This window comes from Mobula hypostoma, chromosome 28 (genome assembly GCF_963921235.1).
Source record: "Mobula hypostoma chromosome 28, sMobHyp1.1, whole genome shotgun sequence".
Classification (NCBI taxonomy): domain Eukaryota; kingdom Metazoa; phylum Chordata; class Chondrichthyes; order Myliobatiformes; family Myliobatidae; genus Mobula; species Mobula hypostoma.
In genome coordinates this window covers 26,619,602-26,636,789 of record NC_086124.1, presented here as the reverse complement: position 1 = coordinate 26,636,789, position 17,188 = coordinate 26,619,602, and the positions used below count along the sequence as shown (strand labels likewise).

At 45.6% G+C, this 17,188-nt stretch overlaps 1 protein-coding gene across 1 annotated transcript in view; it reads right to left on the bottom strand.

The window, feature by feature from the left end:
• The window catches only part of mecp2 (methyl CpG binding protein 2), a 103,030-nt gene that overhangs the window by 14,365 nt on the left and 71,477 nt on the right, over window positions 1-17,188 (bottom strand). Inside the window, exon 2 of the mRNA XM_063035323.1 lies at window positions 253-594. Coding sequence (XP_062891393.1) covers window positions 253-594 — 342 coding nt within the window. The remainder of the gene's footprint in view (window positions 1-252; window positions 595-17,188) is intronic.

The following is a 17,188-nucleotide window of genomic DNA, read 5'->3' as shown; positions in this document are numbered from 1 at the left end:
TCGAAAGACGGACGGGGTAGTTGGATAATTGGTCACAATTGGGCGGTGCGGGCTCTTTGGGCCCCAGTCAGAGGTTGGTGGTTCCCAATTTGGTCATCTCAGTCGGGGGACGTGAGCTTTGAGCAACTCACAGTCGAGGAGCAGAGGATCTCTCTCCATTCTTGTGGGAGTGTACTGAGTACCAGTGGCCTTTGCCCTTCCCCATTCCACAACTCCCACAGAAACATCTCTCCAACCCCAGCGGTCACTTACTTTATAATGTAGACGTCGTACTTCCCTGCCGACCGACCCGACTTCCGCTGCTTCAGTTTGCGCGTCCAGCCCTCGGGAAGCGTGGGGTCGTCATATAGGGGCCCCCGGTCTCGAATCAGGGAACGCCGGGGCTTCGGGGTGGAAGGGGTGGCCGCCACAGCCCCCTCTTGCTCCGCCGTCTCGACTTTGGCGCCGTCTGCCGGCTCGGGGACTGGCGCTTCCGTCGTCTGGGCTTCCCCGCGCCTCTCCTCGTCCCGCTCATCCTTCTTCACCTTGTGCTTCTTCACCTTCACCACCTTCTCCCGCTGCCCGGCCTGCTCGTGCTCTTCAGGTTTCTCGTCACTGTAACGGTAACAGAGCACAGCCTCGTTTCTCACTTGTCTTTCATTCACAGACCACTACAGCACACAAACGTCTGGCCCACGCCGCACCATTATTGCCCAGCCCCATCGACCAGCCTCAAAGTTCAAAGTACATTTATTATCGCAGTAGGTGTGGAGTGTCCAGGGAAGGGTGGCGCCTCTGGAAAAGGGGCTTGTTGTGTCCATTCTGGGGCAGCCGCTCACCTTTGGTCCCCACCAGTGCTCCAAGCAGCTGTTTGCATGTGACATCAGCCACACCCCGGTACACCGCTTCGAAAGGAGGGCTAAATCAGGTGAGGGTAGCCAGTGGCCTCATACCCTGCTGAGATAGGGACATACCTGTCCTAGCACATGAAGTCAGCTCCAAAGGACTGGTGGAGGGAGGAGAGGGGATGAGATCTACCTAGGAAGGCGGTTCTGCAATGCTCCATGTGTAATATAATGTTAAGAAGTTAGCATCTCGCAGGCCTCTTGTGACCCCGGCTATTTTGTAAGGGTCATAGCGGCTAAGACTTTGACAAAAAGCAGGGAAGCACAGGTGTTTCTCACAAGATAAGCTGAGGGGGTGATATTATTCTTGGTATGCGACCCGCGTAACTTCAGTCCTTGCTTAAGAACAACTTGTACCACTGTTTGATTAACTGCTGTAAGAAACATAGCGCTTGCTAGATAAGCATTGTAAGGAATGCCTGTTTCAAGGGTGGGAAGCACCGAGGGGTAAGCCTATGCCTGGCTGTTCCCAGACGTAAGGGTAGTTAAGCTGTTACACGAACCATTTATGGCTGATAAGTTAAACAATACTCATCTGTACAGAAACTAAGGGGGTGAACCCACCTGTATCTATGTACGTGACTGCACATGTATAAAAAGCACTGTATTAGCTTCAGAAGGCAGAGACCCCTGGAGCAGCCCAAGAGAGTGCTTAAGGAGGGTTCTCTCTGGTAACTTGCTAATAAAGAGTTAAAGTTACATTCACCGTAGTACATGGTGTCTTTGCATCGGGTAGATTGAAAGAAGTTTACGACACATGGAGGGTGAAGGGCATGACAAGGCATAGAGGACGTCCACTACAACCAAGGAAGACACTTGCTCATCCCACTGGACTCAGACTTCTGAGGTCGAGAGAGTGGAACTGCCCCAGTGAAACTTTAAAACTGCACCTGCAAACGTTTCCTGTCATCGTCAGATACGGCGGAGAACCATCATACATTATACAACCTTGAGATTCTTCCCCTTACAGGCAGCCACAAAACAAAGAAACCCAATAGAACCCATTAAAGATAGAAGACCATTAAACACACAATGTGCAGGAGAAAAAAAACTAATGGTGCAAACAACAAAAAGTAAGCAAATAACATCCAGAACTGAAGCCAGTCACAGCCAATGCAGGAAGCCGTCAGTTGCAGGCCACAGCCTCAGTTCAGCACGGAGATGAGTAAATCTCACTGAGCAGCGAGCTGAACACGTGCCCGTTCCTCCCCTCTGGCCTGGCGTCTAAATCGGCCAAACAGCAAGTCGTTCTGCACGCCCCTCCACCGCAATTCGGCCCACACCTGGCACACTGTAACCGTCTTGCACCTTTCAAGGCTTCAGTTCACACCGCAAACATACCAGGTAGTACAGAGAGTTCAAAAGCTATACTGATTGATGTGATTATTTTCGAGAAACTGTGATTAACAGTCAGTAGTTTTGTTTGCTGCCAGCAAGTTATCGCTGTACCTCACCACCGCCATTTTAAACCTGGACATCCTTTAGAACAGAGATGAGGAGGAATTTCTGCAGCCAGGTGGGGAATCTTCAGATTTCGTTGCCACAGATGGCTGTGGAAACCAAATTATTGGATATATTTAAAGTGGAGGTAGATAGGTTCTCGATTAGTAAGGACACCGAATGTTACGGGGAGAAGGCAGAAAATGAGGCTGAGATGGAATTGCAGGGCAGGCACAATGGGTCGAATGGTCTAATTCTGCTCCAATGTGTTATGGCCTAAATAGAATGGATGTCGAGAGGATGCTTCCTATAGTGAGGGAGTTGAGGACCAGAGTGCACAGCCTCAGATTACAGAGGCATCCCTTTAGAACAGAGACGAGGAGGAATTTCTTTAACCAGAGTGGTGAATCTGTGGAATTCATTGTCACAGAAGGTCAAGTCATTGGGTATATTTAAAGCAGAGGCTGACAGGTTCTTCATTTTAAGAGTATCAAAGGTTACTGGGAGAAGGCAGGAGAATGGGGTTGAGAGGAAGATCAATCAGTCATGACACAATGGCTACACAGACTTGATGGGCTGAATGGTCTTAAGGACTGGCTCAGGTAAGCAACTTTGATGAGCCAGGTCTAAGGGCCTGCTGTCTCAACGACTCAACTCTGCGCACACTCCGACACCCACCAGCGTCTTTGTGCCGTGTCACAACTTGGTCGGATGCGGCGAGGATTCCCACGCTTTCCAGCCACACAATCGTTCTTGAAACCACTGCACCAACGTCTGCAATCCCTCACAAAGGAATGAGGGCAGAAAACATCTAAAGCAGCTTCTAGTCACGGTGTCACTTTCTACTATATTGTTCAAGATTTCAAACTCAAGTTTCTTTATCACATGTATATCGAAACATACAGTGAAATGCATCTGGAATGTTCTTCCCTGTGACTGTGTGGGTTTCCTCCGGGTGCTCCAGTTTCCTCCCACATTCCAAAGACATACGGGTTAGGGTTAGTAAGTTGTTGGACTGCTGCTTTGGCACCAGAAGCATGGTGACACTTGTGGGCTGCTCCCAGGCACAATCCTCGGGCTGTGTTGGTCGTTGACACAAACAAGGCATTTCACGTGACAAATAAAGCTAATCTTTATCTTTGAAATGTCTACAGGTGTCCCATGGAGAACGTTCTGACAGCTGCATTGCCATCTGGTATGGAGCTCACCGTACAGGATTGGAAAAAAGCTGTAATGGGTTGTAAACTCAGCCAACCCCATAATGGGCACTAACCTACTCACCTTCCAGGACACCGTCAAAAGGCGATGCCTCAAGAAGTTGGCATCCATCATGAAAGGACTTCACCAGCCAGGACCTGCCCTCTTCCCACTGGAGGGGGTACGGGAGCCTGAAGATACACACTCAACATTTTAGGTACAGCTTCTTCCCTTCTGCAGTGAGGTTTCTGAACAGACAGTAAATCCACGAACACTACTTCACTATTTTGCTCTCACTTCTCTGTGGATTGTCACCTTGTCGCAGTGGAGAAGCTTGTGTGGTCCTGTGATCCTGAGAGCAATGCCGTCTGGAGCTATGCTCCTGGTAGGGTCACCCATGGCGGTAAGGTCGAGGGTGAGGTCCCTGACAAAGAACAATCCAACCAAGACCTCAACGGTGGAACAGGCGGACGAAGTTACTTCGAACTCAACGGCTGTGAAGGCGGATGAAGGCTGCAACAAATCCATCAGCTCCAATCGTCGTGGTTTCCATGCCATTGGAATCAGTTGGTTGATTTGTGAAGTACCGTGTGCTTCTTGGAGTGCAACATCAAGTACACGTTAAACAAATATACACACAGGCATCTTCACTCTGGGCCACTTCTTCAGAACGAAGACCGTCATCCTCGACCTCAAGGGATAGCCATGACGACAGATTTTGCTCTCTTTTTACACTACTTATGTATATTATTTTAACTTACAGTATTTTTAAAAAATGTATCGCACTGCACTGTTGCCGCAAAACAACAAATTTCATGACGTACCAACACACATCAAAGTTGTGGTGAACGCAGCAGACCAGGCAGCACCTCTAGGAAGAGGTACAGCCAACGTTTCAGGCCAAAACCCTCCTGACGAAGGGTCTCGGCCTGAAACGTCGACTGTACCTCTTCCTAGAGATGCTGCCTGGCCTGCTGCGTTCACCAGCAACTTTGATGTGTGTTGCTTGAATTTCCAGCATCTGCAGAATTCCTCGTGTTTGCGTTTTTAATTTCACAACGTATGTCAGTGATTCTGATTATATCCAGGCTGGAGGCAAGTTGGAGGCCTTCAGTAAACCTGACTCCCAGCAGAATGCCACAACAGTAAAACTGGAACAACAGATGAAAACGACGTAAATAATTTGCCTTGTAACTAAGGAAGCCCATGTAACACCACAAAGAAATCCCCTGTACTCCACAAAGCTCTGGCAGGCTCTTTAATTTAAATGCACAGCAAAAATAAGTGATGCAACGCAACATTCAAGTTCTCCCCAAAGTAAACTGGAAGTTGATCCGGCTTTGGCCATCGGGGGGCAGCAACGAGCAAGGCAAACAGCTCTCTGATGGAAGTACAACACGCACGGGTTGGCTCGACGTAGTCGGTCACGTGGATCACTTTATGTTGCAGCCATTGGCTGCTTTGAAATTTCAAAAACAAACCTCTCACTCACTGCAATCCTTCCCTTGATGGGAGACATTGCCTCAAGGAGGCAAGGTCTACCATCAGAGATCCGCACCATCTTTTCACAACTACCACTGAAACAGGAGGTACAGAAGCCCAAAGCCCCCCACCACGTGGTTCCGGAGGAGTTTCTCCCTTTCAGCCATTCAGTTCTATTATCAAAGTCAGAATCCGAATCAGGATTATAATCACTAACCTATGTTGTAACACTTAAGGTTTTGCGGCAGCAGTATGGTGCAATACATAAGACAGATTATAATAATAGGAACTATATGTGAAAAAAGGCAAATTACCCGAGATTCATTTTATTGAAGGCATTTACGAAAAACAAAGTAGTATAATAGACCTAATTAAAAGCTATACATAACAAAGATGGGCAAATAACCAACGTGTAAAAGAAGACAAATTGTGCAAACAAAGATATAAAATATGGGAACATGAGAACATATTCTCATTCAGCGACCTGTAAAACCCTAATGACGACAGTATAGCAACACTTGGATCACTTTGCACTGTAGAGGACCTTGGTCTTTTTCCACTTGTATTTTGTGTAAAAATTGCATTATTTGCGAATGTTTATCTCGCAAATTTGCTTACATAATGCTGTGTACCTGTGATGCTGCAGCAATTAAGATTCAAGATTACTTATCATGTGTACATCAAAACGTACAGCGTCAACAACCAACACACCCGAGGACGTGCTTGGAGCTGTCCACTTGGGTCACGTGCCCCAGCGCCAACATGGTATGCCTACGATGTTCGGCAAAGCAATGCAGAACTTGACAACAGTACGACAAGCCCCATTTTCCCTTCCCACCCACAAACAGTTCCCCCTAAACTGTGTGGGTGCGTGGCCACGCAGTAACTGAAATGCTCCCGCACACATAGCCTTTGTTGACGCGCAGCTGGAGTTGACAAAGTGAACAGTCTGCTTGCTTCTGTAAGTTCTAACATTGATAATGCGTCCATTACTTGGAATCACTTGGATAACAGATTTCCTGACAATGAGTTATGAGGATAGCAAGCTTTTGACTATATTGCAGTTACAAATGCAACCAATTTTGAATTTGTAAAAGAGAATGCTGTATGTGTCAAAAATTACAGTTATGAACTACAAAAGCCTTGCTTCAAAAATATTGCAGCAACATTGTGAATTCAAATTTATCGTTTATGAGAAAGTTAGGATTGATTCAATTAAGACACTCACTGATATGTTGAACTACGCATCTAGAAACAAAGTCTTTGAAGAACTGTCAATTCTTGTTGGCATGATTGGAACATTTCAGGCTCTAGTGCTGACTGCGAATGTTGATTCTGCCTTATGACTTCAATCAAATGTAAATCCAGAAACAGACCAGAAGTGGAACATTTGGGAGATCTAATGAGGATTATGACTTATTCTTCATCTGGATGTGAAATTAATCTGGACAGCGTTTATAGACAATGGATTTGTAATAAAGACATACAAGTTTATGAAATGTGAAAGATTTTCTTTGTACTGTATACCCTTCAAGTAATAAATAAAATTAAAAGTACGTGACTTTTGAATTTTCGTTCTCAATATTCATAGTATGCATGTACAAAAAAAACATTTAAAGTGCCACAGTTTTCAGGCCATGAAAAATCCCTTCTCAGAGCGACGGTTGGTCTGCATAGCTGTGTAAAAAGAAACTAGAGGGAATGTTGCACGTATAAACCCCAAGACAGACCATCGTCGGCCTCCAGTGGACCTGGATTTTGATTCGGACAGTAGGTGTTCTGACTACCCCAGCGGACTTCCAAAGGTTCGCTGGTCAATGGGCCTCAGCTTCTGGACATCGATCCTTAGCATCGGACACAAGACCCGCCGGACACCAACGAGCAGGCCTCGAAACTCCAGACTCACTGATGATGGACCCTGAACACCAGGCCTTGGAATCCAGTCATTGGACTTTGTTCATCCTGCCTGCACAGAACTCCAATTCCATAACCCACAGACAACTCACTGACTCGGGGGGCAGGGAGAGGTGAAGTGTGGCCAGCAGCCTTTTGGTCAGTCACTCTGACATCCAGCCAAACATTTCAGCCTTGTCTGTTGGACGTCCCGCAGGCACTTAAGACTCTGGCCTGCCCTCGAATTCCTCAACATCCCTGTCTCTAAACCCTAACATGACACCTAACTCCCCCTTTCTGTCTCCAAAACCAAACCCACAAACCTAGAAAGCCACTGAAAATCAACAGAGGTCGCAGCTCAGCGACATCGTGAAACTATCTCAGATTTCACTGCACCTGTGCCTACATGGACTTGTGCATTTGACAATAAACTTAACTTTGAAAGACTCCAGCATCACCTTTCATGCAAACCAATGTAACACACTCACTCACAGATTTCAGGGAGACCTTCCAAATTACCATGACCCTCACAATTTTGTGACATACTATTTTTAAAATGAAATTATTAAGACCAGGGAAACATAAAACTACACAGACCATGTCCTGATTGCTGAGGTAGCGCCAGCAGCCCGGGTTCAAATCCTGCCGCTGGCTGTGAGGAGTTTATGCATTCTTCCTGTGACGTGTGGGTTTCCTCCGGGTGCTCTGGTTTCCTCCCACATTCCAAAGATGTACAGGTTAGGGCTGGTGCGTTGTGCGGCACCAGAAGCATCGTGACACTTGCGGGCTGCCCCCAACACATTCACTGACGCAAACAAGACATTTCACCGCATGTTTCTGAAATCCACAATCAGCTCTTTCGTCTCACTGACGTTGAGTGCCAGGTCGTTGCTGTATACTCCACTATATATTATACACTCCACTAGCTGGCATATCTCACTCTCGTACGTCCTCTCATTACCACCTGAGATTCTACCAACAATGGGTGTATCGTCGGCAAATGTATAGAATGGTATTTGAGCTGTGCCTAGCCACACAGTCATGTGTATATAGAGAGTAGAGCAGTGGGCTGAGCACACGCCCCTGAGGTGCGCCAGTGTTGATTGTCAGCGAAGAGGATATGTTATCACCAATCCACACAAATTGTGGTCTTCCGGTTAGAAAGTGGACGGAATCCAGAATAAGACGCTGCCTCACTTGCTCATTTCCTCCAGCTCTGTGTGTGTGTTGCTCAATGGTTTCTTCTTCCCTGCCGCTTGCAAATCACTTCCTAAATCTAGCCCAGGTTTGTGACAAATGGTAACTAGACAGCTGATATGCCAGCACTGTACTGAGCAAGTGTCAGTGCATCATAGGATGCCATCCTTGTGTACAAAGGGATGCAATGTAGGTTCTGCTAAACTGGTCTAGGGTTAAGGCAGACATTAAAAAACCCTCAGTCTTCCAAAGAGGGGAATGTGTTCCCAACGATCATTCCCAAACCTTCTAGTGGTTACAGAAACGCCATTACAAATGGGATTCAATTCTCAACAGCGCCTGTAAGGAGTAGGCATGTTCTCCTCATGACCGCATGGATTTCCTCTGGGTGCTCCAGTTTCCTCACACATTCCTAAAGCAAACGGATTGATAGCAAACACTCTAGCAAATTTCTGCAGACGTACTGTGGAGAGCATTCTCATTCTGACTGGTTGCGTCACTGTTGAGTATGGAAGTGGCCATAGCACAGGGTCAGAAAAGGCTGCAGAGATTGTACAGTCAGTCAGTTCCATCGAGGACATCCTCAAAAAGGCGGCATCTATCATTAAGGACACCCGCCATCCAGGACACACTCTCAACGCTTTCGAAACAGGGTACAAAAGTTCAATCTAAAAACTGTCCATTATGCCTAAACCAGGAAGACTACAACGGGATAAGGAGGAGTTGGATAGGGTAGGCTGGGAACACAGGCTTTATGGTGGGACAGTTGATGAACTGTCAAAAGCAAGGACAGTAAGGGTGGGGAGAACCAGCCATGGATAACTAAGGAAATAAAGGAAGGCATCACACTAAAAGCTTGTGTGTACAAAGTCACCAAGAGGAGTGGGAAACTGGAAAATTGGGAAAACGTTAAAAAGCAAAATAGAACCACTAAGCGAGCAATAAAGCGAAGATATGTTATGAAAGTAAACTAGTACAAAATATAAAAACGGATAGTAAAAGTTTTTATAATTATATAAAGCAGAAAAGGGTGGCGAAAGTGAACATAGGTCCCTTGGAGGGCGAGAAGGAATTGATATTGGGTAATAAGGAAATGGCTGAGATTTTGAAATACTATTTTGTGTCGGTCTACACAGTGGAGGATACGTCTAACATGCCGAGGAAATAAGATATGGATGTGATGGGAGGTGAGGACTGCGATACAATAACTATCACTAAAGAGGTAATGCTGAGCAAACTTGTGGGCCTAAAGATAGACAAGTCCCCTGGTCCTGATGGAATGCATCCCAGGGTACTGAACGAAATAGCAGAGGTTATAGTAGAGGCCTTATCAAAATTCTCTGGACTCTGGACAGGTCTTGGCAGACTGGAAGATGGCGAATGTCACGACACAGTTCAAAAAAAGAATGTAGGCAAAAGCTAGGTAATTATAGGCCAGCAACACACATCAAAGTTGCTTGTGAACGCAGCAGGCCAGGCAGCATCTCTAGGAAGAGGTACAGTTGACGTTTCGGGCTGAGACATCGACTGTACCTCTTCCTAGAGATGCTGCCTGGCCTGCTGCGTTCACCAGCAACTTTGATGTGTGTTGTTTGAATTTCCAGCATCTGCAGAATTCTTTGTGTTTACGTAATTATAGGCCAGTTAGTTTAACATCTGTAGTTGGGAAAATGCTTGAAGCTATCATTATAGAAGAAATAGAGAGGCATCTGGAAAGAAATGGATCCATCAGGTAGACCCAACATGGATTCAGCAAAGGCAGGTCCTGTTTGACAAACTTACTGGAGTTCTTGGAGCACAGTGGACAGAGGGAAACAGATGGACATTATTTATTTGGATTTCCAGAAGGTGTTCAATAAGGTGCCACATAAAAGACTATGGGGTGATGTATTAGCGTGGACAGAGGATTAGTTAACCAATAGAGTGCAGGGAATTGGGATATATGGGTGTTTCTCTGGTTGGCAATCAGTGGTGAGCGGTGTGCCACAGGGGTTGGTGCTGGGCTCGAGAGTAGTGTATCTAGGTTTGCTGATGACACTAAATTGTGTGGAAAAGCAAATTGTGCAGAGGATATGGAGAGTCTGCAGAGAGATATAGATAGGTTAAGTGAGTGGGTAAGAGTCTGGTAGATGGAGTACAATAAGAGGTCATCCAATTTGTAAGGAAAAGTGGAAGATCAGATTATTATTTAAATAGTAAAGGATTGCAGCATGCTGCTGTGCAGAGGGACTTGGGAGTGCTTGTGCATGAATCACAAAGGCTGGTTTGCAGGTATAGCAGACTATCAAGAAGGCAAATGGAATGTTGGCCCTCATTGCTGGAGGGATTAAATTTAAGAGCAGGGAGGTTATGCTGCAACTGTACAGGGTACTGGTGAGCCCGCATCTGGAGTACTGCGTGCAGTTCTGGTCTCCCTTCTTGAGGAAGGGTATACTGGCTTTGGAGATGGTGCATAGGTGGTTTACCAGGTTGATTCCAGAGATGAGGGGGTTAGACTATGAGGAGAGATCGCATTGTCTGGGACTGTACTCACTGGAATTCAGAAGCATGAGAGGAGAATCTTATAGAAACATATAAAATTATGATAGGGATTGATAAGACAGAGGCAGGAAAGTTATTTCCACTGGTAGGTGAGACTAGAACTAGGGGACATAGCCTCAGGATTCAGGGAAGTAGATTTAGGGCGGAGATGAGGAGAAACGGCTTTTCACAGAGAGTGATGAATCAGTGGAATTCTCTGCCCAATGAAGCAGTGGAGGCTAGCTCAGTAAATATATTTAAGACAAGGTTGGACAGAGTTTTGTATAGTAGGGAAATTACAAGTTATGAGAAAAAGTCAGGTAGGTGGAGATGAGTCCATGGTCAGATCAGCCATGATTTTATTGAACGATGGAGCGGGCTCGATGGGCCGGATGACTCACTCTTATTTCTTGTGTTCAACTGTCAGACCCCTGAACCAATGTGGATAACTTCAATCCCCACTGCTCTTAATTCATTCTACGACTTGCAGATTCACTTTCAAGGACTCTTTCCAACTCATGCTTTCAGTATTAGTTTTGATTTGCCAACTCTATCAACTTTTACACATTGGCTTTTTGTCAGTCTTTAAGTCTAGCATTTTTTGTAAAATTCTATTGTATTTTTCCCCAGTAAATGCCTGCAAAAAAGTATAAGGTACTCTGAAATTAAATTTACTTTGAACTTTGATTACTGAGACGAGGCAGTGGGAAGAGGGAGATTAGTTGACCAACCATGTATATGGTCCAAAGATGACATTTAAGGTCACTAAACACAGAAACCCTACAGCACAAAAGCTGTGCCGAATGTGTCCTTACCTGAGAAATTACCTAGGGTTACCCATAGCCCTCTATTTTTCTGAGCTCCATATACCTGTCCAGGTGTCTCTTAAAAGACTCTATCACATCCGCCTCCACCACCGTCGCCGGCAGCCCATTCCACGCACTCACCACTCTCTGCGTAAAAAACGCACCCCTGACATCTCCTCTGTACCTACTTCCACGTACCTTAAAACTGTGCCCTCTCGTGCTAGCCGTTTCAGCCCTGGGAAAAAGCTTCTGACTATCCACATGATCAATGCCTCTCATCATCTTATACACCTCTATCAGGTCTCCTCTCATCCGCTGTCACTCCAAGGAAAAAAGGCCGAGTTCACTCAACCTATTCTCATAAGGCATGCTCCCCAATCCAGGCAACATCCTTGTAAATCTCCTCTGCACCTTTTCTATCGTTTCTACATTCCTCCTGTAGTGAGGCGACCAGAACTGAGCATAGCACTCCAAGTGGGGTTTGACCAGAGTCCTATATAGCTGCAACATTACCTCTCGGCTCCTAAACTCAATCCCATGATTGATGAAGGCCAATGCACCATATGCTTTCTTAATCACAGAGTCAACCTGCGCAGCCTTGAGTGTCCTATGGACTCGGACCCCAAGATCCCTCTGATCCTCCACACGGCCAACAGTCTTACCATTAATACTATATTCTGTCATATTTGACCTACCAAAATGAACCACCTCACACATATCTGGGTTGAACTCCACCTGCCACTTCTCAGCCCATTTTTGCATCCTATCAATGTCCTGCTGTAACCTCTGACAGCCCTCTACACTATCCACAACACCTCCAACCTTTGTGTCATCAGCAAATTTACTCACCCATCCCTCCACTTCTTTATCCAGGTCATTTATAAAAATCACAAAGAGTAGAGGTCCCAAAACGGATCCCTGAGGCACACCACTAGTCACTGACCTGCATGCAGAATTTGACCCGTCTACAACCACCCCTTGCCTTCTGTGGGCAAGCCAGTTCTGGATCCACAAAGCAATATTCATTTGGATCCCATGCCTCCTTACTTTCTCAATAAGCCTTGCATGGGGTCAAATCTCGTCAAATGCCTTGCTGAAATCCATATACATTACATCTACTGCTCTACCTTCATCAATGTATTTAGTCACATCCTCAAAAAAATTCAATCAGGCTCGTAAGGCATGACCTGTCTTTCACAAAGCCGTGCTGACTATTCCTAAACATATTATACCTCTCCAAATATTCATAAATCCTGCCTCTCAGGATCTTCTCCATCAACTTACCAACCACTGAAGAACCACTGGTCTATAATTTCCTGGGCTATCTCTACACCCTTCCCTGAAAAATGGAACAACATCCACAACCCTCCAATCCTCCGGAACCTCTCCTGTCACCATTGATGATGTAAAGATCATTGCCAGAGGCTCAGCAATCTCCTCCCTCGCTTCCCACAATAGCCTGGGGTACACCTCGTCCGGTCCCATTCTGCTTCAAATTTAACCATTTTCCATGACGTACTTACAGGAACTTGAGGAATGCAGACAGGAATTTTTTTTTAGGTTTTCAGTATATTTTTTAAAAAATTTCATAAATAGGAAGCAATAAGGAGCCATGTCGCTACCCCACAGTGCTCTTTAACCTCAGGATGGGAATCCACATCAGGCTGGTGGGATTCTCAGCCTTAGAAATCCTGTTAATGAGCCAAAATTTCAGTGCAGTTCCCTGGGAACCTGGGCACACGATATAGTAATGGCTTTAATTCAGCAGTGTCAGAGAAAAGTCAAAAGCATCTCTGCTGTTGCCAGAACATCAAAATCAACAGAGAAAAATAAGCTATGCTGATGTAAGATGGCTCATGCACCTAACTATCAAAAGAACACGGTATTGATGGTGCTTGAAAATTATTTTATGATGAGGGTGTGGAGACTGAGGGGAAAACATTTTTTTCCCTTAGTTCCCCCAGTGGAAAAGTGCAGGAACAATCACCAAATTGACACACACAAACTACTGGAGGAACTCAGCAGGTCAGGCAGCATCTATGGAAATGAGTAAACAGTTGGCATTTTGGGTGGAGATCTCCTCCAGGATTGGAAAGGAGGAAGACGCCAGAATAAAAATGTGGGGTGGAGGGAGGGGAACAGGATAGCTAAAAGGTAACAGGCAAAGCCAGGGGGTGGGAAAGGTAAGAGGCTGGAGAGCAAGGAATCTGATAGGAGAGGAGAGTGGACATTAGGAGAAAAGGAAGGAGGAGGGATCCAGGAGCAGATGATAGGCAGGTGAGAAAAGGGAGGAGTAGATGAGGGGAGGGGGAGTGGGAGAGAATTTTTTTTTTACCAGGAGAAATTGATATTCATGTCATCAGGTTGGAGGCTACCCAGACAGAATATAAGGTGTTGCTCCTCCACCCTGAGGGTGGCCTCATCGTGCCACAAGAGGCCACAAACTGACATGTCAGAACAGGAACATAATTAAAATGTTTGGCCACCAGGAAGTTCCATTTTGTAGCAGATGGAGTGGAAGTGCTCAACGAAACAGAGCCCCCAATCTACGTTGAGTCTCATCAATGTAGAGGAGGCTGCATTGGGAGCACCGAACACAACTGACAACCCCAGCAGGTTGTAGATGAAGCATTGCCTTACCTCACAGGACTGTTTGGACCCCTGGATGGAGGTGAATGGGCAGGTGTAGTACTTCAGCTGCTTGCAGGGTTAAGTGCCGGGAAGGACGAATGGACAAGGGAATCACGGAGGGACTGATGCCTGAAGAAAGCAGCTGGGGGGAGGGTAGGTAATGATATGTTTGGTAGTAGGATCCCTATGGAGATGGCAGAAGCTTTTAAATATACATTTGTGTTTTATTTATTGAGAACAGACCTTTCGAGCTACAATCCAGCAACCCACCTATTTAACTCAAGCCCAATCACAGGACAATTTACAATGATCAATTCACCTACCAACCGGTACGTCTTTGGACTGTGGGAGGAAACTGGTGGTGGGATTTGATACTGTACAGTGCTGTGCAAACTGCTACACCACTGGGCCGCTCCAATGTGGAGGCCAGTGGGGTGATAGGTAAAGCAAAGAGGAACTCTATCACTGTTAGGGAAGATGGGGTGAGCATGGATGTTCTGGAAATGAAGGAGATGAGGATGAGGGTAGCATCAATGGCAGAGGAAGCAAAACCCTGTTCCTTGAAGAGGGACATCTCTGATGTATGAGTAAGGAAAGCCACATCCTGAGAACAGATGCGATGGAGACGAAGTCATCCACCAAACTGAAGTTCAGGGTTATTATCATTTAACCATACATGTGCATACAGCTAAATGAAACATCGTTCCTCTGGGACCAAGGTGTGAAACACAGCAGAGATAGTTACAATCTAGCACAGTCACAAAAGACTATCAGCTCAAGTCCCTGAGTGGCATGGGCTGAACACTGACGGGTTGACATAAAGTACAAAGCTCTCCTTGAGAACCATGAAGATAAAAGGTGTCATTAGACTAATTGGTGAACAAAATGAGCAGAAGTTCAAAGCTCAAAGTCAATACATCAAAGTACACGTGTCACCATATCATTTTCATTTCATTTTCTTGCAGACATTTATAGGAAAATAAAGAAATACAACAGAAATGATGAAAAACTATACATGACAAAGACTGACAAATTACATGCATGCAAAAGAAATCGTGCAAAAAGATAAAGTAACTAAATAACCCTGAGAATATGTGTCGTAAAGTCATTAAAAGTGAGTCCACAGGTTGTGGAATCAGTTCAGGGCTGAGGTGTGTGATTGAAAGGTAATGACTATTCCTGTACCTGGTTGTGTGAGACCCAAGGTTCCTGTACCTACCCCCCAATGGGCGCAATGCCTGGATGGTGGGGCCCTTGATGAGAGATGCTGCCAGTCAATGTTAGGGAGAGATAAACGTAATATGGGCTGAAAGGGCTGTCAGGAAGCACAGGCAGTGTAATAAAACCCCCTTGAGTACAAAGATTGCTGCCACCAAGCATTTACTGTTTAGCTAGCCTGATAAGAATGGGTGAAGACACAAGGTCGCCACATAATTTCACACTGGGCACTCGTTAATATTCCAAAGATGAAAAAGTGTGCAGAGAGATTAGTTTAATCATGACGGGAATCTGTAAGATGAGCACAGGCACATCATAGCAATACAGAATTCCTTCTGGCGGCTCTAGCCCCATTTATCTAAGCAACACACATCAAAGTTGCTGGGTGAACGCAGTCCTGACGAAGGGTCTCGGCCTGAAACGTTGACTGTACCTCTTCCTAGAGATGCTGCCTGGCCTGCTGCGTTCACCAGCAACTTTGATGTGTGTTGCTTGAATTTCCAGCATCTGCAGAATTCCTCGTGTTTGCCCATTTATCTAAAATAGGTTGCTTTCTCCTGTAACATAGCCAAAGGAAAGGTGGCCAAAGCAGGTTCAATACCATTGGACGTAGGAGCAGATCTAAGCCATTCAAGCCCATCAAGTCTGCTGTTACTCTATCATGGCTAATTTATTACTCCTCTCAAACCCATTCTCCTGCCTTCTCCCCATAACTTTGATGCCCTGTAAGAACCTATCAACCTCTGCTTTAAACTACTTGGCCTAAAATTGCCTGTGCTAATGAATTCCACAGATTCACCACCCATATGGCTAAAGAAATTCCTCCTCATCTCTGCTCCAAAAGGGACATCTTTCTATTCCCTCTGGTCCTGGACTCTCCCGGTTGGAGGGTCTTGACTGGAAAGTTGGCTCTTTATTCCCCTCCACAGATACTGAGTTCCTCCAGGATTCTGTGCATGTTGCTCAAGATTCCCGAAACCTGCAGAAGGTATTGTGTTAAAGAAAAGATCTTGCTTTCTTTTATTACCATGCTTATGAATATTTGTACACGAAACTGCAGCACAATGATTAAACCCAGAGAGCATAAAACTCTTTCACATTCCCTCAAGGGCAAAACTTTGTAGTAAATTAAGGGTGGTGCTTGGTCATAGCTAGTGGCTTAAAAATAATATTCTTCAAAAAGGGTTTTCAAAAAATTTCAACCTTGGCCATTCTTGCCCAATTTGTATGTTGGACCAGGATTCCAGCCTTACAGCTCACTCTTAAAATCCACACTCCAGAGCAGAGGCCTGACAGCTCCCATCACTGGAACATGGTTACAGGGGTATGTTCCTAGAGGACTGGCCCAACAAAGACCACGGCCCATTGCCAAATGAGCTCTCTTTCTCAAGACTCCTGCTCGTCTATGTTGCCTTACAAGCACCTGCTCCCAATCATTCGCCAGTTCCTCTCCCTTACACTATTGAAATTGGTCTTACCCTCTGGCCTTGACCCAAAGTCCAACCTTATCACTTTCCATAATGCTGTACATTTCAAGGAAGATTCAAGGGAGGCACTGTAGCATAGCAGTTAATAGCAACACTCCACAGCCCTTGCGGTCACCCACTGGGGTTCAATTTTAGCCGCTGCCTAAAAGGAGTTTGTACGTTCTCCCCGTGATTATGTGGGATTCCTCTAGGTGCTCCAGTTCCTCCCATATTCCAAAGTTGTACTGGTTAGGGTGAGTAAGTTGTTAAGTTCCATGCCATACCTCAATACATAAATAACATATGATTTATGTTTAAATTATTCTTCTTCTGAATGCTGCTGTAAGTAGGTTTTTCACTGCACCCGTGCATGTGACAGTAAGTTCAGGTTTGGCGCCCTCCCATCGTACTTGTTATCTTCACCGAGCTCTGTGCTTGTTTACCAACTTTATAA